The 25,825-nt window shown below is 43.3% G+C and overlaps 1 protein-coding gene across 1 annotated transcript in view; it reads left to right on the forward strand.

Moving 5' to 3' along the window:
- Positions 1 to 22,115, forward strand: part of NR1D2 (nuclear receptor subfamily 1 group D member 2) — a 35,648-nt gene extending 13,533 nt beyond the window's left edge. Inside the window, exons 3-8 of the mRNA XM_051858875.2 lie at positions 257 to 345; positions 2,434 to 2,578; positions 5,512 to 6,137; positions 8,333 to 8,518; positions 10,711 to 10,921; positions 18,731 to 22,115. Of these exons, the coding sequence (XP_051714835.1) occupies positions 257 to 345; positions 2,434 to 2,578; positions 5,512 to 6,137; positions 8,333 to 8,518; positions 10,711 to 10,921; positions 18,731 to 18,927 (1,454 nt within the window). The 3' untranslated portion in view covers positions 18,928 to 22,115. The remainder of the gene's footprint in view (positions 1 to 256; positions 346 to 2,433; positions 2,579 to 5,511; positions 6,138 to 8,332; positions 8,519 to 10,710; positions 10,922 to 18,730) is intronic.
- The last annotated feature ends 3,710 nt before the right edge of the window (positions 22,116 to 25,825 follow it).

The raw sequence follows: 25,825 nt of genomic DNA on the forward strand, positions 1-25,825 counted from the left end.
GATGGCCATCTGGGGGTGGAAGATCTCTCTCTCTCTCTCTCTCTCTCTCTCTCTGTCTCTTCCTCTCTCTGTGTAACTCTGCCTTTCAAATCAATGGAATAAATCTTAAAAATTTTTTTCTTATACATTATGAAGTAGATGTGTATCCTGGTAAATCTCTTGTAAGTTGAATGAAATGAAATAATTCTGTTTGGAAAGCAGATGAGCAGCGGAAGTGTTTCTTTGAGCTTCTCACTGAAGTCTGCTTGTGCCCTAGAGTTCAGTGGCATGGTCCTGCTGTGTAAAGTCTGTGGGGATGTGGCGTCAGGATTCCACTATGGAGTTCATGCCTGTGAGGGGTGCAAGGTAAGGCGCGCGTTTGTCTCTTTAATCTGCTGGTTCTGGGACGAAAGAAAGAGGTGAGGCTTGCCAGTGTCCACAGCTGTTGAGCAGGAGTGGGGAGAAGTCAGCTGCTGCCTCTAAGCGTTAAGCATTTTCAGTAGTGTGTAAACATAACTTGATTGGAAAAATATTCTCAGTTCTTTATGATTTTGATCAAAGTAAATTTGCGATCTCAGTTGAACAGACTCAGTGTGCAACACCAAGTATACCAAATGCTCAGGCATAGTTCTAGGTGGAGGGAAATGGCAAGGAAATGACCTATGGGAACTTAGATTGAACCTGCCTTTGAGTAGGTCCTGGTCCATTTGTGCTGCTATAACAGTACCACAGCCTGGGTGATTTATAAACAACACTAGATGCTGGGAAGTCCTAAGATCAAGGGCTGCATCTGGTTAGATGTGTCCTACAGGTCATACATGTATGACAAGTCATACACGTCACCGTGTCGTACATGGTGAGAGGGAGGGGGGCACGCACATACAGGCACACATGAGCAGGGGCTCGCTCACTTTAAAGACGTGGCCTTATCACCTCTTGAAGTTTCCCCCAGCTCAGCACTGGTGCACTGGGCATTAAGATTGTAACACATTGACTTGGGGACCCATTTCAGCTGCAGCAGCTCTCTCCAGTATGGTGACAGTCTGATGTGTCCAGTACAGGGAGCTGGGAATAATTCCCAGATACTTGTACAAATGTGATGTCTGAAGAAATAAAGCCAAGTGAGTAAACTAATCTTGGATATCAGTTTAGCACTTGGGAAGGCTACCTTTAATTTGTAAGTTTAACTGAATATTTCCTAGTTAGTGCTAACAGTGTTGGTTGGGTAGTGAAATGGTCTCTACCTTTCGACTTGTTTCCAGATAATCAGTTAATATCTCTCTCTCCCTCTCTCTCTCTCTCCTATAATTCTTTCTCCTGAATATCAAACATTGACATGACAGACACATGTTCTTGCTGTTTTCTTAGTGGGCAAAAACAGGCATCCAGTTTAGCAGGGTGAGGTGGGAGAACAAGGTAATGACTATATATGATCAAAGAGGAAGTATTTTCTAGGGTGGCTCCAAATGAATTGTGAGTTTAGTAGCTTTTAATGACAGGGTCACTTCACACAGACCAGACAATATTTTTAAATAGATGTACTTTTCTACTGTTTTTAATTGATAAACAGTGGGTGTTTTTCTTTACAAAAACATGAAGTAATTTTGGGGCAGACATAATTCTTTATAGCTAGAAAATGAAAACACTGAATGAGTTAAATTGTGTATCATTTACCAATACTCTTTATCTATTAAGTGCCTCTTGTAGTGTCCAAGTCAAGTATATATAAAATCTCAAAGTGTTGTACAGCTACTTAATAAAGATTCATGACAAAAGTGGTTAGTTATGAAATATGAGGAAAATGAAATTTAAAATAATTTTGGTGATTATGTTACGGAATTCTCTGTCCTCCCTGGAGCCGGTAAGCTGGAGATCTTTGAAGACCAGTCAGAACATACACTTCCATTGTTTGTGGCCGGCTGTCCGGCAGCCGTCTTTCCTTGGGTCCTGGCTGGTCTGTGGGTGTGTCTGGGGTGCTTAGCCCGCTGCCGACACGGGCCAGCAGCCTCTGCCTGTGTAAGCAGGCCTCGTTGGCGTGAGCAGCGGAGACCGAGCTCCTCGTGCAGGTCACTTGTAGTGAGGAGTTAGAGGTGTTGGACGCACCCCTTGGTCAGTATCTTCAGAACCAGGCCTTCATGTTCCAGGAGTTTTACAGTTTGAATGTGATGAGAACCGTGAGGTGTGAAGTGTGGCTGCAGGACAGTCTGTTAATAGGGCTCAGTGAGGTTCAGGGGTGCTCCCGTCAAGCAGAGTGTCTCCAAAGAAGAGATGCTGGCAGATACAAGAATCTGGTTAAATCTGGTTAAATCTGGTTAACTGTAAGAATCTGGTTAAATTCTGCATGTCAGTGTTACATTTCACTCTGTTTTAAGCCAAAGTTGTTTCTCAGGCAGTTATATACTAGATAGCTGTGGATGGTTTTACATGGACGAGTAAGTACCCCTCTGTCCTTAGGGCTTCTTTCGGAGAAGTATTCAGCAAAACATCCAGTACAAGAAGTGCCTGAAGAACGAAAACTGCTCTGTAATGAGGATGAACAGGAACAGGTGTCAGCAGTGTCGCTTCAAGAAGTGCCTGTCTGTGGGAATGTCCAGAGATGGTAGGTTCCCTTGCTCGGTGTGGACCCGCGCTGAGCCCGCTGGAGCCTGGGATGACGCTCGTTCCAGGGAACACGTTTTGCTGCCTTGGGGACATCAGATTCCTTAAAGTCGGATTTTAGCAACTTCGCAGAAATAGACCTATTTTTAAAAATATAATTTGAATACTTTGTCCTAAAAAAAGATTGCTGTTCTTGATATACAGGAATCTTTGACCCTTTGTGGATTTCTTAGCATTGCTGAGGAACTCACTCAGGTGATTTTTTTCTCTCACTGTCTTTAACCCTGAGATGATAATGTGCTTTTGGGACACAGATTCCAAACACCTGGGAAGGAGATGAAACAATAAAGAAACGTTAGGGTCTGGAGTGGCGGTTGCTCAGTTGTGGCTTGATCCAGTCATAGAGGAGTTGTAATCTGTGGGATCATTGGTGTTACCTGTGGATGACATCATCGGAAGGTTTGACTCCACTGTTGTGCTTAGAGAAATCATTTTTGGGCAGTTTCTTTCTGTTTTAAGTAACAAATGTAAAGTTTTCAGAGGGATTAGCTTAATAGGTTAATTAAGAATTGCTAGGAATGAGCTTCATGTTTAGGGAGAGGTCATTTAAGCAATCCCCTAGGTTATTATTATTATTATTTTTTAAGATTTTTAAAAATTTGAGAGAGCTACAGAGAGAAGGAGAGACAGAGATAAAGGTCTTCCATCCGATGGTTCACCTCCGCAAATGACTAGAATGGCCCGAGCTGGGTGGATCTGAAGCTAGGAACCAGGAGCTTCCTCCAGGTCTCCCACATGAGTACAGGGGCTCAAGTACTTGGGCCATCTTCCACTGCTTTCTTAGGCCATAAACAGAGAGCTGGACTGGAAGAGGAGCACCTGGGACACAAACCGGTGCCCATATGGGATGCTGGTGCCACAGATGGAAGGCTTAGCCTACTATGCAGTGCCAGCCCCACTAGGTTACTCTTAATTCCACTGCTACACTGATACAGAAATGGAATATTACAATAAGGCATTTCTTTTTTTTTATTTTTTAAATGTTATTTATTTGAAAGACAGAGACCTCCCATTGACCGGTTCATTCCCCAAATGCCTACATCAGCCAGGACTGGGTGGGGGCTGAAGCTAGGAGCTGGGAACTCAACCCGGGTCTCACAATTACTTGAACCATCTCTACTGCCTCCTCCCGGGGTGCACATTAGCAGCGGGCTGGAGCCAGCAGCCAGCACTGAGCATTAAACCCAAGCACTCTGATGTGGGAGGCAGGCATCTTAACCACTAGGCTAAATGCCCTCCATCCGGCCCCCAGCCTACCAACTTTAAAGTAGTGCTTATCCCTGATGGGAGAGGGGCTGGATAATTCTGTAACTATACTATTATATGTCTGTAATGTTTAATGAATGTTTAAAAAACTGGTGATGAGGACTTATTTTTTATATTGTCCTCTGTACTGAAGTTTGAAATATTAGTGATTTTAAAATAATTTATTATAAAGGAAAATATAAAATCAGCCAGTGGGCACAATGACTGCGCTTTGACAAGCACAGAAATCAGAAGTTGGTGGTTACCAGTGTCAGGTCCAGTTTTACACTTGTGTCAGCAATCTAGTTCCGTGTTTTGTTACAAGTGCACAGCATGGAGTTGCTCTTAGTTCCCAGGAAGAAGTCCTTAAAATAGTTACAGGCATTATTTACTTCTTTAAGATTTATTTATTTGAAAGGCAGGGTGACAGAGAGAGCGAGATATTCCATCCACTGGCTCACTTCCCAAAGGTCTGGCCAAAGCCGCGAGCCTGGAATTCCATCTGGGTTTCCCATGTGAGAGTCAGGGACTCGAGAACTATAATCATCATTGGAGCTGGATCGGAAGAGGAGCAGCCGGGACTAGAACTGGCACCCATATGGGACGCCGGTGCCGCAGGTGGAGGCTTTAGCCCTCTATGCCACAGCGTTGGCCCCAGATTTTATTTTAAGTGCCTCAAATTTTCTTTGAGTAACACTGTGCTATAAAAATAATGAATATTAAGAAAAGAAACAACAACAACAACAAAGAATATTGTCACTGTCCCAAAAAGAATAAAACTGGCAGTCTTTTGTGAAAGTAGAGGTAAAGCAGGAAACACAATAAAATTGTTTGTCTTTGATACTGATGGTGTCAGAGGCTACAGTTAGACCAGTATGGCTCTCTTCTGGGTGGGTATGTTGAATTTGTATTATCTCTCTATAAATATTGGACCAGAAGGAAGCTTAGTTCTTCTTTGCCTCAGGTATAGGATTATTGGAGACTGGACACTTTCTAAGACTAGCTTCCAAATGAATAGAGGCTGATTGATTCATTCTTATTTATTTTATTGATTTTAATTAAACTCCACCAACTTTTATTTTCCAATAACTGCATTTCTATTGATTGTGGTATTTTAAAAAAAGATTTTCTCTAAGAAGCCAGAAAAGAAGACAGCAGGTAATTTAATGGAGTCTTGAGAGTAAAGTTACAAAAACCAGTTGACACCAAGGTCAGATGTTCAGGGAATGATTGTCCCTACGAGGTTCCATTAATGTTGAAGACGCGGGTAGCCGAGTCTTGAATGCCGGCTTGAGAAGAGAGCCTTGTTCATACAGTGCGAGGTGGTGGTGCTGGTCTGCTTCAGACTGGGCTTTTCTTAGTTAATTAGTAATTCTTTCACAGCTTTTGCCCATAGAGTGTCTAGCAGACCTCCTTTGTTTTGTTGTGGGAGAAAAATGGAAAACGTTTTCTCCTTTGCTGTCTTCCTTTGATGTATCACTTCCAGCAAGTTTAGAAAAATTGGGCCAGAGATGTACTGGCATCCTTTACTTGCACAGAGGCCACAGCTGCCGGAGACAATTTTGTGTTACTCTTTGTACAACAGGTCTTACCCAGACCACAGATGTTAACTGTGTTTTTCTTTACTAGCTGTTAGGTTTGGCCGTATTCCTAAGCGTGAGAAACAGAGGATGCTGATTGAAATGCAAAGTGCGATGAAGACCATGATGAACAGCCAGTTCAGTGGTCAGTTGCAGAATGACACATTAGTGGAACACCGTGAACAGACGGCCTTACCAGTCCAGGAACAGCTGCGACCCAAACCCCAGCTGGAGCAAGAAAACCTGAAAAACTCTCCTCCTCCCCCTTCTGATTTTGCGAAGGAAGAAGTGATTGGCATGGTGACCAGAGCCCACAAGGATACCTTTATGTATAATCAGGAGCAGCGAGAAAACTCAGCTGAGGGCATGCAGCCCCAGAGAGAACAGATTCCCAAGAACATGGAGCAGTATAATTTAAATCACGACCATTGTGGCAATGGGCTTAGCAGTCATTTTCCCTGTAGTGAGAGCCAGCAGCATCTCAATGGACAGTACAAAGGGAGGAATATCATGCATTACCCAAACGGGCATGCCATTTGTATTGCAAATGGACATTGTATGAACTTCTCCAATGCTTATACTCAAAGAGTATGTGATAGAGTTCCAATAGATGGATTTTCTCAGAATGAGAACAAGAATAGTTACCTGTGCAACACTGGAGGGAGGATGCATCTGGTATAGTGAAATCAATTTTTTGCTCACCTTGTATCAAGGAAAGCTTTGAAGGTTTTCTTTTATTTGGGGGATATACCAACTTTGGTGGGGGGAGGGGCAGTCAGAAAACCTGAGAGATTTATAGAAATAATTTTGTACAGTGTTTTAGGTCAAGTAATTTTAATGAATATCCTTATTGAGTGACCTATTCACACTAAGTAGGTATAATCACGTGGTTTGATTGCTACTGTGTTGGGGATTAGGATTTTATGTATTATATGTGATCCATGTAGAATTGGTCCTTTAATTCTTGGAAATCCCTTTGAAAATGTAAGCTTTCTGATGGACTAATACCTTACTAGCTTTGGGATTTTCTCAGAGGACTGACTCTCAGCTTACCATAGTCAGAAAATCTTTGAGGTCTGTGCAAGGGGGCTGTTTTTTTTTTTTTTTTTCTTTAAAAAAAATCTTTGTAATGCAAAAGTCTTTGGATACAGAACATAGATACTTTATTGTTTCAGGATTTAGGGACATTTTAATTTAATAGGCTAGCGTCTGAATTTTCTCAAACTTCATCCTATGAGATAAGTTAATGTTACTCATTCAAGTTGTTTTTCATCAAACACAACATTCTGCATGAAAGCACAAAGCTCACATTGAGCCAGAGTCTCATCAAAAGCAGCAGTACTGCATCATTCCCAGTTCAAACATGAGGTCCTTTGATAGTGCTTGATGTTTTCTACCACCAGGTAATCAAAGTCTCCTTCCTTCATCTTCAAAATAGTTGACTCTGCGCCAGTCTTCATGTTCAGTTTTTCTGTCCCTTGAACCAAAAGGTGACCTTATATTTTGTTAGGCTTGGTGGCTTCCTTAAGGAAGGAAAAACCTGTAAGCATTTAGGTTCTGGTTTTATGATATGCTCCATGGTTTTAGAATCATCCCGTTCCTGTCCCTTGTAATAATGGATCTGGTGAGCGTTTGAAGGCTGGCTTTCCTAGTGGAGTACGCGGTGCACGTTCCTCGCTCTTCATGGGTTTCTTCTGACTTGTTTGATTTCCTCCTTCCCCTCCTTTTATCTGCACCTTCTATCTGCAGTGGTGTCCTGATTGAGCAAGTGGAGGTCAGTGGTCACACTGTTGTTTATGAACTAAAGTGTCAGTGACCTTTTTAAAAAAGTGACATGCTTCACTATCTTTTCCTCTGGGAAATTACAGCACTGTAGTTCTGCCCATTTAGAGATAAGTGGGTTTTTGAAATCTTCACTAAACAGAGGTCTGGGTTCTAGGCCTGTGACTTGCAGCTGTTTTTGGCTAAGTCGCTGAATCACCCAGGCTCTCATTCCCTCATCTAAGAAATGGGAATTATAATGTGCCATGACCAGCAGGTTGAGAATCAAACAAGTGCGAGTGAATTTGTTTTGAAAACCTTACGAGGCACCTGTGCCAGCATAAGGTGGCAGCAGTGTTACAAAATAAAGTCTTAACCTGTGCTGCAGACTTTTGAAGCAGTTTGTGATTGATAACTTTTTTTTTTTTAAAAGATTTTATTTATTTGAGAGGTAGAGTTGCAGACACAGAGAGGGAAAGACAGAGAGAAATGTCTTCCATCTGCTGGGTCACTCCTCAAATGGCCACAATGGCTGGAGCTGCGCTGATCCGAGGCCAGGAGCCAGGAGCCGGGAGCTTCTCCCGGGTCTCACACTGAAGTGCAGGAGCCCAAGTGCTTGGGCCATCTCTGCTGCTTTCCCAGGCCATAGCAGAGAGCTGGATGGGAAGAGGAGCAGCCAGGACTAGAACCAGCACCTCTATGGGATGCTGGCGCCACAAGGGGAGGATTAACCTACTGCCCATAGTGCCGTCCCCTTGTTAATATTTTTGCTTAGGTTACTTTTATAATAACTTGTTTAAATTAAATTGCTGTGAGGCTTGCTTTTTACTTTTAAATGCAAAGATAATATATTTTTTTAAGCATCTGCTCACCTTTTGTTGGTAGAATTGGTTCGTTTATTTTTCTTTTGTAAGTTGACAGTTTATAATTGCATACATTTATTGCTGTGAGGCTTTCTCTAGTAAGGTGAACCGCAAATGGAGAGAGTGGTAATATTAATAGATTGTACTCAAGATTGGGAGTTACTTATTTTAATGATTGAGACGCTGCTTTTGGAGTTTCGTTACCATGTCTCACAATTTAAGAGTTTTTCTGTTTGCGTATACCAGGTTTGTCCAATGAGTAAGTCTCCGTATGTGGATCCACATAAATCAGGGCATGAAATCTGGGAAGAATTTTCAATGAGCTTCACGCCAGCAGTGAAGGAAGTGGTGGAATTTGCAAAGCGCATTCCTGGGTTCCGAGATCTCTCTCAGCATGACCAGGTCAACCTTCTGAAGGCTGGAACTTTTGAGGTAGGTTTTGTTTATCCTGAATGTTGCTGCAGACCATACATACATATTTTCTTTGTTTTTTTGAGGAAGTACAGGTTCAGCATCCCTAATTTGAAAATCCAAAATCCAAAGTGCTCCACAGTCTGAAACTTTTAGAGGGCCAACTTGATGCTACAGGTAGACAATTCCGTACCTAGCTTCATGTGATGGGTCATGATGACAACACAGGCACACTGAGAATATGGTATAAAATTATCTTCAGGCTTTGTATAGAAGATGCGTATGAAAGAGAGAAATGAATTTCATGTTTAGGATTGCTTTTCATTACCCAAGATAATTCCATTATGTATATGCAAATATTCCAGAACCTGAAACACTTGTCCCAAGTATTTCAGGTAAGTGATACTCATCCTATATTCATAAAGTCTGAAACTACCAACAAAAGAATAACCATGTCAGGATGTTGGGCAGGAACCGGGTCAATCCTGAGTTACTTAAGACTTGGAACACAGGGCTATGTGTCCCCAGCATGTGAACTCCCAAGTTCTAGTGTTGTGTTCAGGTGTGGACTTCATTGGACCCCTACTGACAGGCTTGCCTGGTGCTTCCTGTATTCAGTACAGAGGAAGAAGTGCAAATGCACGGTGGGTTCTGTCTTTTTAGGAGATTGTAGAGTATTTCGGGGCTACATCGGCTGTCTCGTGTGCGCCCTCAGATCCTCTCAGCCTCACCTTGCTGCAGGACCCGTGGCTGCTTTTTCTACTCCAGCTGCAGCAGGACGCAGTCAGATGGGGCTTTGGCGCCTTTCACTTCCTGTCTGCCCTGGGCTGCTTTGTTGCTGCTGAATGTGAGAAGCCTTGAAAGTGCTTGGAGCTCACTTCATTGTGACTCCAGTATTTCGGGTGGTGTGAGGGATGCTGATGTCCGGTGGGCCAAATCCTTGAACCTTTGCTCAGCGGGGAAGGGAAATCAAGGTGTATGTGTCTTCACCGCACTTCCCTGGGTGGTGCTACAAGATGGAACTGTGATGAAGCTGCTTTTGATGTCAGCGGGGCCAGCTTCGTAATGCACCCCCAGTACTTGCTCTCCTTCCCCGTTGGGTTTCCTCTCTCCCTGCTCCTGTTGCCATATGTGCCAGTGCGTAGCTCATGGGTGCTTTTGTCTCAGGCTCTGTTTTCTGGAGAACCTGGACTAGGGCAGAGCAGCAGTCATAGTTGCCAATGCAGTAGCTGTGGAGTAATCCCAAGCGAGGCTTTCACTGTAAGGATGGCATTGGCTTGAGATTTGAATCCAGAAGGGCTGTCAGCGGTAAGGTTCAATTCATTTTGCAGGGTAGGTAAGTATGTTCTAGACAGGTGAGGAGACTTCTTGGATTACTGGTAAGTTTATAACACATTCAGGACTGGAACAAGCTCTGCACCCTAGACTTGTATTGTTTCTACCTTGTGATCTTGTATCCTAAGGTTAGCACCTTTTTCATAGACGGCTCATTCTCTCGGGCTGTCTTGGGTAAAACAAATTGTTGCTTGGGAGCATTGCAAAAGGAAGTGTTCCTTTGGGTGTCAGAGAAATGTGTGACATGAGTCTGTGTTCTATTCAGTGTAATGCAAGGAGTGCTGTGGCCTAAGTAATGTAGTTGTTAACGGATTGGTTTTGGTTTCCATCATAACTCGGTGTTTAGGATACTTTTATTGTGAGTAGTGTTTTTTGTGTATAGTCTCTTTGGGTTATGGTTTCCTAAGTAGTCTAATTAGAATTCGCCTGCAGTTTGTCTTGGCTGCATTTGGTGTTTTGATATTTCCAAGTTTTTCTGCATTGAAATGTTGTTTTTTGTACTTCAGGCATAGAGACATGTGATATATACTTGGTATCCTGGAGTTTCTTTATTGCTTCTAACTAGGGCCCTGTTTCAAGCTTCTTGACATTGTTTGCTTCAATTTTATATTTACATTTCAGAATCTTTATTGACAGAGTTTCAGGGTATCACAGCACTCAAGTATTTTGCCACTCGTAGCTGGAATTTATTTTGATACCACTGGAGTATTTAATGCTTTGGAAGAGAATTTGCCTTAAGAAAGTGGTTCTCGGTAAAAAATAAACAGCTTTTCTTTTATGGCTTTTGTATGTGGAATGTTTCTTAACTGACTTGAATATGAGTTATTTTCTAGTATTACTGTAGTTCTCTAAATATAAACGTCTCTTTTTTTTTCCAGGTTTTAATGGTACGATTTGCGTCACTATTTGATGCAAAGGAGCGTACTGTCACCTTTTTAAGTGGAAAGAAATACAGTGTGGATGATTTACACTCAATGGGAGCAGGGGATCTGCTGAACTCCATGTTTGAATTTAGTGAGAAGCTAAATGCCCTGCAACTTAGCGATGAAGAGATGAGTTTGTTTACAGCAGTTGTCCTTGTGTCTGCAGGTAAGCAAGCCGGCTCAACACAGTGCTACACCTAGAGTGTAGTGACCAGCTAGGGAGAAGGTGGCAGCTAACAAGGCCCCAGCAGGTTATATGTGGGAAGAAGGCCTTCAGGAAGATGCTAAACTATGTGAACCTGTTATTTTTGCATAGTTTTTTTTTTTTTTTTTTTTTTTTTTTTTTTTTTTTTGGATCATGTCAATACAAGTCAAAATGCTCTGGTAATAAAATAATGGTTTGATCTGGGCCTTGCATTTATCACCTTAGTCTTTAGCTTTTGTTCATAATTTTTTACAAGTCTATTTGTCTGTTTCATGTATTTATTTTTTGGAACATAGTGTATCTCCAGGTAGGTCATTCTAAAATGAATCCAAATAGAATGTGAATTACTTGAAAATGTGAAAAGTATCCAGAGGTAGTAGTATGGTTTGTTGCAAAGATATGTGAATCGTGAGCTGTGTCTTTAGCCCTGCTATGCCATTGAGTTTTCTGTGTGACTTGGGTGAGTAATTTTATCCTTTTGGGTTTCTGTTTCCTTATCTTGCCGAAGGAAGGGTTGTACCCTATGCCTAGCGGGGTGTCTGGGATGGAAGAAATACTCAGTGTAGCATTTAGTGGCTGTTTACGTGAGTCTGTAGTGTTTCCCAATATCCCTCCCGCCTTGCATTTATGTTGCAGTTATTTTTGACCAAAGTATTTCAGTTCAGACAGTAGCCATTAAGGCACAGGTGGTTAATTCCAAAGCAAAGCTCCGACTTTCCTAAAGGTAGCTAAGTAAGTGCCAGCAATTTGGGGGTCACTTCATTTTATATTTCTTGGGAATTTTACAATTTTTGAGATGACTTTTGTTTCCCATGTGCTTCCTTCTGTTGTGTAGCAGACCCTGTGCCAGGCGCTGAGGAGGTTGTGTTAGTTCTATTTAAGTTAATAAAGTTCTTTATGTAATGTAAAGGGCCAGTACCTCAGTGAGATAAATGCAGATTTATGCTAGGTGGAAGCATAAATTGGCCACCTTTTTAACCAGCTCTTCCTGGATAACTAAAAATGTATTTATGACATGGAAAAGTATGAAAGGAATATATGTCTATCAGGGATACTTACTGTCTTAGTAACCTTGCAATGCTAATTGCATTTTAACTACCGTTTGCAGAGGCTCTTGATAAGTGATTAGTATTACTTTGACTTGGTATATCAGATTAAGAAATCTGTTGTGAAATCAAAGATAATCAATACTTGTTACATTCCTTATCTCATGAATATGCCTTATGTGCTAGGTGCTTGGGGTGGCGGGGGGAGACAGAGAGCATTGAGGCACAAGACAGACAGAGCTGAAACAATGCTTTGTGGCATTAAACCATGTAGTTGTGACTGAGGTAAGTAGGAGTCACAGAAGGGAAGGTGGAGTCATTGGAGAAGGCCTTATGGGGAAGATGGAAGTGGGGCTGGCGTTTGAAGGTTGGATTTGTTAGATTTCCCTGGGAAGAAAATATGGAAAGGCATGAGAGAATCAAGGTAGGACAAGAGAAACGGAAGGTGGCTAGAACCTGGAGTGTGCTTCAGGGAGGAAGTGACAGGCGTGAGGGTTAGGGGCCCTCCGTGCTGGGGACTCTGAGGACTTGTACCTGAACTACGGGCCACTGGGAAGTCATTGCAACTTCTTAATGCAGGGAAGTGATCAGGCATGGCACTGGTTCTACATTTTTATCGTGGGTGGATTGGACAGGAAAGTCATCGGGGCTGGAGAGGCAGGTGGAGAGGTTGTTGAAGTAACATTAGGTCTGCAGCAGGAACATCGTGAATGAACGCTTCTGAAATAAATCAGAGCAGGAGAGGTAAGGGACAGGGACCCAGTCCCAGAGCGCCCAGAGAGGCACATGCAGGTGAGGGTGGTAAAGGGGAACTCTGTGCCGTCAGCCATGCTACTTGTGTTTTTTTCCACGAGGAACATAGTTTTTATTTTGTTTTAATCTCCTTTTGGAAAAGCCTTATCTTTTCTGATGGTCAGGTTAATACGGGTTATTTAGAAAATACCAGGATGAACACAAAGGTGATAATATTACTACCAAAAAAGACCACTATTAACATTAGGACTCTGTCCAGCTACTTCTCCATCCATCTGTCCCCTGCCAGTTTATGATGCGTGATACATAAACACATGTTAGGGGCAGGCATTTGGTATAGCACTTCAGATGTGTCTCCTATCAGATACCTGTTTGATGGCCAGCTTTCTCATGACTTCCACTCCTGCTAATGTAGACCCTGGGAGACAGCAGGTATGGCTCAAGTAGTTGAGTCCCTGTCACCCACATTGGAGACCTGGATTGTATTTCCTGCTCCTGTCTTTGGCTAGGCCCAGCCGTGGCTGTTGTGGACTTTGAGGGGAATGAACCAACAGATGAGAGCTAACTCCCTTTCTTTGCCTCTTTTTAAAAAAAAAGATTAAGCAGAAAATACTGATTGTAAAAGGATACAGTGGAGTCTCATTTTTGTTATGTCTGTATGTGGAAATATATATGTAAACACACATTTGTAGTTTTCATGTCAAATTTAAATCTTTATTTAAAAAAAAGATTTATTATATTTGAAAAGCAGAGTTACGGGTTATGGGGGTGGAGGGAGAGAAAGAAAGAGAGAAACCTTCCATCTGCAGTTTCACTTCCAAAATGGCTGCAACATCTAGGCCTTGGCCAGGCCATTTGGGTGTAAGGGACCCAAGCACTTGGGCCATCTTCCGCTGCCTTCCCAGGTGCATTAACAGGGAATAAATTGGAAATGGAGCAGACAGGCCTGGAGCCGGTGTTCATATAAGCTGCTGGTGCTGAAGGTGGCAGCCAGCCTTACCTGCTGTGCCACAACACTGGCCCCATCAGATTTAAATCTTTACCACTTAACAGTGACTTGCTATTTTTAAAGCAGTACCTAGCCAGGAAAATAAAATTCAGAGCCACAGAAGAGTACAAAATGAGAAGTATCCACTTCGTCTACTCCCAGCCTGGGTTACTAACTAGATTAGTAGATAGAACTGATAAGTAAAGTGCGCTTACTTCTCCCTCTCAACTTTTGTTTTACTTTCTCAGTGGTTTGTTTTATATATGATTTTAAGTTACAGTCTTTGATTCTTCACATTTATGTAGTAATCTCTCTTGAACAGTTAGGTAGAACTTCTCATTAATGAAAGAGATAGCACCTTTCTTGCACTGTACCCAGGCTGCTTTTGTTACCATTGCTTGTGTGTGAACAAGAAGTAACACATTGGGGCAGGACTATGGCCTAGAGGTTAAGACACCTGCATCTCATATCAGAGTGCCCGGATTTGATTCTTGGCTCTGCTTCTGATTCCAGCTCACTGCTAAAGCACACCTTGGGAGCCAGCAGCCAGTGGATCAGTGGTTAAGCCCTTGCTACTTATGTGGGAAACCCAGATGGCATTCCGAGCTCCTGGCATTTATCTGACCTGGCCCAGCCTCGTCTGTGGGCATTTGAGGAGTGAACCAGTGGATGGGGACTTTCTGTCTCTTTATCTGCCTCTCAAATAAATAGAATCATTAAAAAAGTTAAAACATTTATATTCTGGTATATTACCTATTGTTTCTCATGCTTCACTTATCAGTTGATTCTTGAAGTAGAAAAGTCAAAAAGTGTGGGGCCAGTGTTGTGGCCCAGTGCTAAAGCCATTGCTTGTGACGCTGACGTCCCATATCAGAGCCCAGCTCGAGGCCTGGCTGCTCTGCTGCTGGTCCAGCTTCCTGCTCATGTGCTTGGGAAGATAGATGATGCAGATAGATGATGGCCCAAGTGTTTGAGTCCCTGCCACCCATGTAGGAGACCAGAGTGGAGTTCTGGCTCCTGGCTTTGGCATGGCCCAGTCTTGGCTGTTGCAGCCATTTGGGGAGTGAGCCAGTGGATGGAAGATTTTTCTCTCTGTCACCCTTTCTTTTTTTCTTTCACTCTCTCTCCCTCTCCCCCTCTCTCCCTCCATATCTCCCTTCCTTTCTTTCTCACACCTTCCTTCTCTCCCTCAATCTCTTTCTCTTACTTTTTTTTTTTTAAATTTTTTAAAGATTTTATTTATTTATTTGAGAGGTAGAGTTAGAGAGAGGGAGAAACAAAGAGAAAGGTCTTCCATCTGCTGGTTCACACCTCAAATGGCTGCTATGGCTGGATCTGGGCTGATCCAAAGCCAGGAGCCAGGAGCTTCCTCCAAGTCTCCCTCATGGGTGCAGGGGCCCCAGCACTTGGGCCGTCTTCCACTGCTCTCCAAGGCCATAGCCGAGAGCTGGATCTGAAAAGGAGCAGCGGGGACACAAACCATTGCCCATATTAGGTACTGGCACCACAGGTGGGGGCTTAGCCTACTATGCCTCAGAGCCAGCCCCTGTCACTCTGCCTTTCAAATCAATTAATCTTTGAAAAAAAGTTAAAGCACTTATAGGATCGTGTCCTTAGTGTTCCCACAGTGCGGTTGACTTAGTAGAACAGCTAATGTAAGGCTCTGTGGCCCGAACGGGGAGTGTTCTGTGCTTCAGGTAATACGCGGATTGCTTATTTCTTTTTTTATCAACTGCTTAGAACAAAGCAGTATTACTGTTTGCTTTATCTTTAAAACAGGTTTTTGTTTTCCTGAGAACTCTATAGTTGCCTTCTGTATTTTTTGTTTGATTATTTTCTACTTTTAGGGGAAGTTGTTAGGAGAAATGTCAGTTAATTTCTGCATGTCATTATCCTCACAACAGACCTCTGATGTGAACTAGATGTGAGCCATCTTCAGTAAGAGAGGGAAGGGGTTCGAGCGACAGAGGGGTTTCAGTAATTGGCTGAGCAGGTCCCCTGAGTCTGGCTACAGAGCCTTCCCACTGTACTGCTTGTTAACACAGTAGCTCTAGCTGCTAAAGGAGAGCGAAATCTCAACATGATATTTCCTGTGGGACTGGAAGACTCCTCATGCCACGGAAGGGGACTTGCACCTGGAAGGTAAGTTTTCCTCCTGGGTTGTATAGTGACAGCAGTCACTTCCAGTTGGAGTAGAGGCTGGCGTGTAGATGAGAGGTAAGGCTCGTCTGGATGAAGATTGCGCTTGCCTTCACAGCGGTTTGACCTAACCCCTGTGGGAAGGGAGAAGCTTCGGTGGGGAGCACAGACTTGAGAGTGGGATGAAGAACCAACGAAGGGAGGGGAAGCCACGTGGCTCGTAAACTCCTGCACGGGCAGTGGAGTCGCCCTTCCTGCATCGTTTAGTAAATGAGTTTCCCCTACGGCCTTGCATGCAGGTGCTTCAGGATCGGAAGATTGTGGCTTACGATCTAGCCAGATTTGTAATTGAATTCTTTGAAAGTCTTCATGACACCGTAACGACCTTGGATTTAGAAACTGAGAAAATTAGAAAAATTTAGTATCATCTACATTTTAGTTGTAGGCATCCATTTCCTGACTTCCTGAGTTGTATAAAGACGTGTAGATCATCTTAACCAATTCAGAAAGGGCCAGCTACCTAGCATGCCATTCCCCAGAAACAGCCCTCCCTGCTTAGCCCTGGACTCTGTTGTGGCGATCACGGTCATTCTGAGCTTGGTGTTACGGATTACTGATGATATGATCCAAAATGAAAGCTCCTTGCAGGAATTTTGGCTTGTTCTGTTCACAGCTGATTCCTAGCACCTGGAAGCATTATTGAAGGCTTTAAGTATTTTTGCAAAGATAATCCTTGTGATTGACCAAAGTCAAATGTAGAAAAGAGGCCTTTTGTCTAATAGTTTTGCCTGAAAAATCATGATCCTCAAACCAGTAACCAACATTCGGTTTTTCCTCCATAGAATTAGCACATAGTTGTAATAATAATGCAGGTTTTGTTAAATATAAGAAAGACCTATTTGTATCATTTTTTCTGTATTTACCCACACTCTTTTGCTGTTCAGTTTTAGTCCTTGTTTTAAACGCTTGCATTACAAATAGGCCTTTCAGTTTCCAGTCATGGCAAACGATCTCAGCATCTTTATAAACAACGAAAGGATAGGAGTGGCCAGAGGAGTTTGCTTCTGTGTAGAAAAGAAGTCTCCTGCTGGCATATTCCAACCTCCCTGAGCCGGAGCCCGAGGATTTCTAGTGCACTACTGCCTCCTGTGGTCGGGGAGGAAATAGCCCCTGCTGGAGAGAGCCGGGGCACTCAGCTCCAGGGCCCGACTCTGAGGTGCTTGACTGCAGGTTTATGCTAGATCACACTATACCAAAATGCATGCTGGGTAATAAAACTAGTGTACAGCTACGTGGTGTATTATTTATCTATTACTACACAACAAGCCACCCCAAAACTGAGTGGCTTAAAAGTGTCAACATTAATTTTAGGTTTTGAAGGCTGGGAAATTGGTGTGACTCAGCTGTCTACCTGTGGCTCAGGGTTTCTCAGAAGGTTGCAGCTGGGTTGTGGACATGGCTGTGGCCCTAGATGAAGGCTTGGGTCAGGAAGGATCCTCTTCTAGGCGTATATGGTTAGCGACAGGGTTCCTCTCCTTGCAGGGTGTTGGGCTGAGCACCTCACATCCTTGCTGGCTGTAGGGTGGAGATCACGCTCAGTCCCTCACCATGTGGGCTTCTCCATAGGGCAGCTCACAACGTGGCAGCTGGCTTTTCTCAGAGTGAATACCTAGGATGAAAGCCACAGCTTTTTGTTTTAAAAAAATATTTGGTAAAAAAAATTCAAAACATTGTAAGAAAATATTTATTGTCAATTTATTTGAAAGGCAGAGAGAGACAGAGATCTTCCATTCACTGGTTCACTCCCCCAGTGCTCCCAACAGCCAGAGCCAGGCCAGGCCAAAGCCAGGCGCCCTGAAGTTCAGCCAAGTCTCCCACATGCGTGGACCATCTCCTGCTGCCTCCCAGAGTGTGCAGTAGCAAGAAGCTGGATCAGAGGCTCAGGAGCTGGGATTTGAACATGACACTCCCAGATGGGATGCAGGTGTCCCAGATGGCAACTCAACTGCTGGCCCAAATGTCTGGCCCTTTTGGTGACCTGATTCAAGAAGTGACATCCTATCACTTCTGTTAGAAGTGAGTCAGGGTGATTATACAAGGGCATGAATATCAGGATGGAGAGGGCCATCATAGGCCATTTTATTTATTTTATTATTATTTTAAAGATTTATCTATTTATTTTAAAGTCAGAGTTATACAGAGAGAGAAGGAGAGACAGAGAGAGAGGTCTTCTTTCCAATGGTCCACTCCCCAATTGGCCGCAATGGCTGCAGATGGGCCGATTGAAGCCAGGAGCTTCTTCCAGGTCTCCCACATAGGTGCAGGGGCCCAAGCACTTGGGCCATCTTCTACTACTTTCCCAGGCCATAGCAGATCTGGATTGGAAGTGGAGCAGCTGGGACCTGAACCAACACCCCATGGGATGCTGGCATCGCAGGTGGCAGCTTTACCAGCTACACCACATTGCTGGCCCCCATCATAGGCCATTTTAAAGGCTGCCTGTCACACACAAGGGCATTGCAATGGGAATGTATTCCATGTGCAGAAAAAATACATTTCTGTGCTACATTATTTATTTTGCCAATTGTAAGCAATTGAAGTCAAAAGATAACATGTGGTCTTAAAAATTAGACTAATATTTGTGAAAAAAAATTCCTATCTATGTTACAATAAATAGAAAATTCGCTATTGAGATTTAAAAAATCTGTCAATTTGCTTTTGCCTTTGTTCCAATGTGTAAGACTTTGTATTGAATTCTTTAAGTAGATCGATGAGCAAGAGTTATATTTCATGTTGGTCACATGTGCTCTCCCTCATAATCCTGTATTGCTTACTTCCCATTAGATCGATCTGGAATAGAAAACGTCAACTCTGTGGAGGCTTTGCAGGAAACCCTTATCCGTGCACTAAGGACCTTAATAATGAAAAACCATCCAAATGAAGCCTCGATTTTTACAAAACTACTTCTAAAGTTGCCAGATCTTCGATCTTTAAACAACATGCACTCTGAGGAGCTCTTGGCCTTCAAAGTGCACCCTTAAGGCCTTCGTTTATTGGAACATGAACTGATGCTGACTGTACATTTGTGCTACAATGCTTATTTATACGTGTATGCCGTATGTGGAGATGCCAAGGCCTTTCAGACGATGCAAGATTGTAGGCTGTCTCTGTAAACACGCACTCGCTGTCTGGATTAAGAGCTCTTCAGCCACGAGTAGACATTGACCGCATCTGCCCGATAGACCAATCAGCTGTGTCGCACTTAAACTGGAGAAGTTACACTGAATTATAATCACACTGAATGTTAGACTTTCATCTGCCAAAACCAAAAACCATTTTGATCTCCCTGTGGTATAAATGTGTAACGCACAATCACAAGTATAAGAGGACTTAGAAATTCATCCTTTGTAGAAGTTCTGTTTGAGTGGTGGGTAATTTGATGTTTATCCCAAGACCATTTGGTCTGGTAATTGGAGACTTTGGGAGTTCGGAGGTTTCCATGTCTGTATTTTTCTTTGCCGCTGTTAAGGCATGTGGCCCTGGGTGGGTTACTGGGTTGTGGAAAATGAAATTGATAGTGTCCCCAATACCCCAGCTTACATACTAAAACATGTTTATAAAGCATATGTACCTCTTGGGAGATAGGCACTATGTAAATAAGGTGACATTTTTGTTATAATTATTCATAATATTCTTTTCTAATTTCTACGTATTTCTGGGAAATCATTTCACAGTTCACACAAGTCTATTCAGGGTTCCTGCATATGTGTGGGTATCCTACTGATACACACATATTCAAAGTTTATGAGTACATCAAGTACATAGTATATGTACATAATATGTATGTGAATATAGTTATACATAAATATATAGTCTTCACAATATTTTAAACTGTGAAGAACTTTATCATAAAATAAACTTAAAACAAGAGGTGTCAGAAGACCCAAATTAGGTGCATTTTACCTGTTGATGATGACATAACCATTGCTTTAAAATGTTTAGACAGTAGGATATTGAATTTATGCTGCTTTTGTTTACTTAAGCAACAGTTCATATAAAAGTGCAACAGGCAATTGAGTCCAGATTTCAAAACTGTATCTCAGAGTTCATCATTGGTGAAGTCTTTGGTCAAGGTACTAATCATTTAAAAGTTCATTCAGATTCTTACCTTGGACTAAAAAAGATTGCATTGCTGCCCCTTATACACATGCTGCAGCTTGATGGTAAAGAATTTGATTCTTTCTGGAGAACTAATTAATGTTTAAGGAAACCATGTTTATTATTGGGGTGTGTGTGCGCGGGTGTGTGTGCATGTGTGTTCTGAGTCCATTTGTGTGTGTGTGTTTTTCTTTCTAAGTAACACTACAGGGATTTTATCAAATGGGATTTCCTGTGTAATTTGAAAAATCATTTAATGTGTGACCTACAGGCTTAGAAATGGTGTAGTCAAAAAGATTTCATCCCCATTGCTCTTAGTGGGCTTTGTTAAATAGCTCAGCTCAGTCTCTGTTTATGGCAGTAGGAGAAATAGCCAAAATTGAGGATTTTATGTATGTTTTTCTGTTCCCCTGGCACATAACAATTCATTGGTTTATTTTGGATAAAGATTGCCTTCTATATAATGCTTAGATTATATAAATGGTAAAAATAAGAGCCCACTTCCCTAGGCCTGTGACTGTCATGCGAGCAGAATGCCTTATTTTGTAATCTTGTTTAACTTGTTGCTACTGGGACTTGAATTTCTGTGGCACTAGTTAAGTAAGTTCAAAAGTTAAATCCTCTCATTGTTAAAGAGGAGAGGCGATGGTGATGTCTGTAATACAATAAAAACCATAATTGTGATTTACCTTAGTAGGTATGACTTTTATGGGATATACAGTATAGTTTTTTGTGAATCCTTTACATGATAGCATTATCTTTTTATAATTTTTTTTCCTAAGATAAACAAAGGCATAGTTTTCTTCTATAGGGGATAGAAACAGCTTTTTGAAGTAATACTGAAAAACCTCAATGATCATCTTGGTTCTTAATTTTTGCCTTTTGCGTAAGCCTCTTTATAACATGTATCTTTAAAGCAGTTAAGTCTTTAGGAACGTGTAACCAGAACTATGTTAGAATTGCTTATAAAACTTTAGTTAGGTTCAATATAAAATACATGTATACATCTATATATAGATATATAGATTCACATTTTGTCTTGTAAAATTTTATTTGAATAAATTCTTCCTTTAGGTAATGGGAAATAAAATTAATGGTTCCTATGCCACTTGTAGCATTTCTATATTTGAAAATAGCCCACTATGAAACTTCAAATTCTGAAATTAAACCAGCAGCCTGTTACAAGCACATTCTTTTGATGGAGTCATGGTTAGAAACTTCCTAGGTGCAGAGGAGACAGCCAGTGTAGGGAACTTGTGAGTCGGTGGGGGACACTGTTGATTATTAATAATGTACTGTATGGATTAAGCGATGCTTTGTCTCTGATTTCACACTTCAAAGTTCAAATATGGGCATTATGTTAGCACACTTAAGGGCATTATGTCAGCGAGCTAAACCATTTTTCCTGTGCTTTCAGTGTATCTGTGCAGGATCTGAGAGAGGATTTAGGCTTTTTAGAGAGAAATAGCTGAGGGGAATGGAGAACACCGTGAGATGTGGCCGTCCTGATGGTGACGGTTTCATTGCACAGTAAAAACCGAGAAGCAGACGTCAGTGGATAACATGTATAGCTTTCATATCTACATTTCAAGGAATTACCATTGTAACTTGATAAGAGATGATTTATTTTATGTAAACACCATTGCAAAGCAAAGTGTAGAAGCTCAGCTAGACTTACGTTGTGCACGAGAGTAAATACCTATCTGAATTATTCTTTTTTTTTTTTCCAATATAAAGTTTGCTGAATGTACAAGAAGAGTTTATCACTTAGGATATAGAATTTTTTTAGGGGTTGGGGGGAGGGCTCTGTCTGGAAAATTGTTACCTATAAACAAAGATTGTCTTGATTTGATCCAAAACATAAAACTTGAATCTATTCTTGAATTAACATGGAAGAATAAAATGGCTATTGTTTTAAAAAATGATAGAAATATATTGTTGATAGGATGTGAGTTAAGCTTATTTTCTACAGACTGTAACTGGTGAGGACATGGATAATATCTTCTTGTTTCTGAGAAGTGATCTGTACACGGTGGGGGGGGCAAGAATAATAAATATTATTTCTAACCAAGTATGGTGTTTGGTGTCTGTCTACTCTGATGCTTTTGTAAGACCATTTATAATTTAATTTACTTCAAGCTGGGGCCAGTGCTATGGCGTAGTGGGTAAAGCCGTCACATGCAGTGCTGGCATCCCCATATGGGCACTGGTTCAGGGCCCGGCTGCCCCACTTCCGATCCAGCCCTGCTGTGGCCTGGGAAGGCAGTAGAGGATGGCCCAACTGCTTGGGCCCCTACACCCACGTGGGGGGCCCGAAGGAGGCTCCTGGCTCCTGGCTCCTGGCTCCTGGCTCCTGGCTTCGGGTCGGCGAAGCTCCGGCCGTTGCGGCCAGTTGGGGCATGAACTGGCGGATGGAAGACCTCTCTCTCTCTTTCAAATAAATAAATAAGTGTTTTTAAAAAACTTTCCTACAAGTTGTCTTTTCCTTGAAGATCTCTTATGTAAATCTTGTTCCGTGTGGAGAAATGTGTATATGCAGAGCTTTTTAAAAATAAGATTTGAGAGCTGTGTCGAGGTTCAAGCAGGGACTCTGCTCTCCATGGTGTCAGCTGAATGATGGCTCGCTGTGGCTGATACGGTGGCCTTTCCAGGAAGGAGCTGGTGGGAGAGGGGCAGGGACTTGACCTAACCACGGCTGAGCTTTGGCCGTGAGTACAGGCACCTGTGCCCAGGCTGGCAGAGTTAAGGCAGTGAAGTGAAATTGTACCACCTGAGTGCTTCCCAGAGCTGTAGTAGCCACTGCTTTTCTGTGGGCATTAATTGGTCTCAGGTGGGAGAAATGGGCTCCCAGAGCAAACAAGATTTGAAGATGCCGGTTGAAACAGTTCCTGGGATGAGTTGATGTGAGTTCTGGCCTCCCATGCTCCCTCTAAGGAAGGGTTGGGGTTGGGTGGAACGCCGGCTGCCCCAAACTTGCTCCTTTTGTTCCTGGGCTGAGCATGTGTTGGGACTCCTTGGAAAGCATGCTTTGAGGGACCAAATCTGGTTAGCATTGTAGTCACTTTGTGTGTGGACCAGATTCAGTGCGCTGTTGCACACTTTGATTTTGCTCCATTGGCTCCTTTTTTGGCTCAGTCTACTAGGAAAACACTTGAGTTCCAAGGAAAGGTGTGGCTGGTAGAAAATAGAACGGGTGGAATTCCTTCGGAGTTTTGGAAATGCTGCCTGTGAGCCCATGAGTAAACACAACCAGTGTGTGGATTTGGCTTTAGTTTTCACACTCATCTGCGCCTATATTAAAATAGGTTTCTTCTTAGTGATCAAATTGGTCTGAGTGCTTGAAACAGCTGTGGCGTCTGTCTTAGTAGCCACGTCAAGAGTTGCGCTTCTCCCCGTGAGGGTTAGTTGTGTGGGGATGTCCAGGGACCGGAGTGCTAGGAGGACGCTGGGTGGAATGGGTATCGGAGCCACAGGGCAGGCTGGGAGGAAGCCCAGCCCATGGCTGTCCAGGCGCACGTTTAATGTTAACAGAAGTGGAGGGGAGCACCTATGGAACACGCAGGTGTGGATGCTGTCCCTAGAGTCGCTCCCGTTTCTCCTGCTGGAGTCTGCAGAGTGCAAGTTCTGGCCTTCTCCATTGTATTCTCTGAAAGCCTTGTCTTTAACTTCAACAGCTCCCCACCCCCCACCCCAGCCCCTAACTTGCTGCTTTGCTTGTAAATCCGCTCCCTGCCCCTAGCCATTTTATAATTCATTTCCTGTTCAGGTCCTGTGGGGTAGTTTTCAAATAGAAAGCACTCATTTCCATTCTCTCTCTCTCTCTCTCTCTCTTTTTAAAGATTTATTTGTTCGAGAGGCAGAGTTGTAGAGAGAGGGAGAGACAGAGAGAACTTCCATTCACCGTTCACTGCCCAAATGGCCACAATGGCTGGAGCTGAGCTGATCTGAAATTAGGAGCCGGGAGCTTCTTCTGGGTCTCCCACATGGGTGCAGGGCCCAAGCACTTGGGCCATCCTCCACTGCTTTCCCAGGCCATGGAGCAGAGAGCTGGACCCGAAAAGGAGCAGCCAGGACAAGAACTGGAGACCATATGGGATGCTGGCACCACAGGCAAAGGCTTAGCCCACTGTGCCACAGTGCTGGCTGGCCTGTCCATTCTCTCTTGATGAATTTTTTGCTCCTAAAGCTGCTTTATCTGAAGGAATTTTTGGGAAATAGACAAATGGTTTCGTAAGTTATTAATTGCACATGTTATCTTTCTTGAAAATCTTTGTGTCAAGAATTTTTTTTTAATCCCAGTACAGGGTCAGTGTTGTGGTGCAGTGGGTTAAGCCCCTGCCTGCAGCGCCAGCATCCCATATGGGTGCTGGTTCGTTTCCCAACTGCCCCACTTCTGACGCAGCTCCCTGCTAATGTACCTGGGAAAGCAGCAGAAGATGGCCCTAGTGCTTGGGCCCCTGCACCCACGTAGGAGACAGGAGGAAGCTCTTGCCCAGGCCTGGCTGTTGCAGCCATTTGGGAAATGAACCAGCAGATGGAAGACCTCTCTGTCTTTCCCCTCTCTTTATAACTCTGCCTTTCAAGTTAAAAAAAAAAATCCCAATGCAAACGATGTTCCATGAAAAGCCAGGGAGCGGGTCCTGACAGGGTGAGGGACTTGTGTACGCAGACTACAGAGCCCACTGGCCACAGCCGTCTTGAAGGGGAGCTGCTGGCCTCTGCTGTTGGCAGTTGTGTGCCGGGGCTGGCTTGGAAGGAGCCATGAGAATTTAGAGAGCTGGATTTTATAAACACAATCATTTTTATTTGAAAGGCAGAGAAAGCATGCAAGTGCTTCCGTTTGTTGGTTCACTTCCCAAGGCCTACAATAACCTGGGCTGGGCCAGGCCACAGCCAGAAAGGGAGAACTCAGCCTGAGTCTCCCATGTGAGCGGCAGGGACGCCAGCACTTGCGCCGTCACTGCCTTCTCCAGGGCGTGTGTGCATTGGAAGGAAGCTTAGATTGAGGTGAAGCTGAGACTTGAACCCAGGCACTCCGACATGGGATGTAGGTGTCCCGAGGGGCATTTTTTTTTTTTTTTTAGATTTTTATTTATTTATTTGAGAGGTAGAATTACAGACAGAGAGACAGAGAGAAAGGTCTTCCTTCCTTTGGCTCACTCCCCAAATGGCCACAACGGCTGGAGCTATGCTGATCTGAAGCCAGGGGGCATCTTAACTGCTGAGCTACATGCCTGCCCCAACACACCCATTAATTACAAAGCAAGCTGAAGGTTGTGCTGGACACTGTAGCACTTTGGGTTAAGCCGCTGCTGGGGACACCACATCCAGTATCGGAGTGAAGTCCCAGCTGCTGATCCAGCTTCCTGCTAATGCCTCCTGGGAGGCAGCAGATGATGACTTTAAGTGCTTGGGCTGCTGGCATTCATGTGGGAGACTTGGATGGAGTTCGGGGCTCCTGGCTGTTGGTGGGTATTTGGAGAGTGGACCAGCAGGAAGATTGGTGTGTCTGTCTCTGTCATGCAGTCCTTCAAGTAGATGAAATAAGCCTTTAGAAAATTTCGTGGGCAAAGAGCACGGGTGGTCCCAGGCCCCTTACCAGGCTGTCTGGTGTAGGACGCCCCTGGGTGAGGCCTGCCCATCTGCTGGGACAGGTTTTGGAGCTGCTTACTCCTCTGCTGCTTTTGTGTGCTGTGTGTGGATGGTGGGAGACTTCCTCTGGGGGAGCCACAGCAGCGGTTTGACATTGAACTCCCTCACAAACTTGTTTGTGTCTTGTTT

The sequence above is a fragment of the Oryctolagus cuniculus genome, chromosome 4 (assembly GCF_051225735.1).
Source record: "Oryctolagus cuniculus isolate XC-2025 breed Fujian yellow rabbit chromosome 4, ASM5122573v1, whole genome shotgun sequence".
In the NCBI taxonomy this organism is placed as follows: domain Eukaryota; kingdom Metazoa; phylum Chordata; class Mammalia; order Lagomorpha; family Leporidae; genus Oryctolagus; species Oryctolagus cuniculus.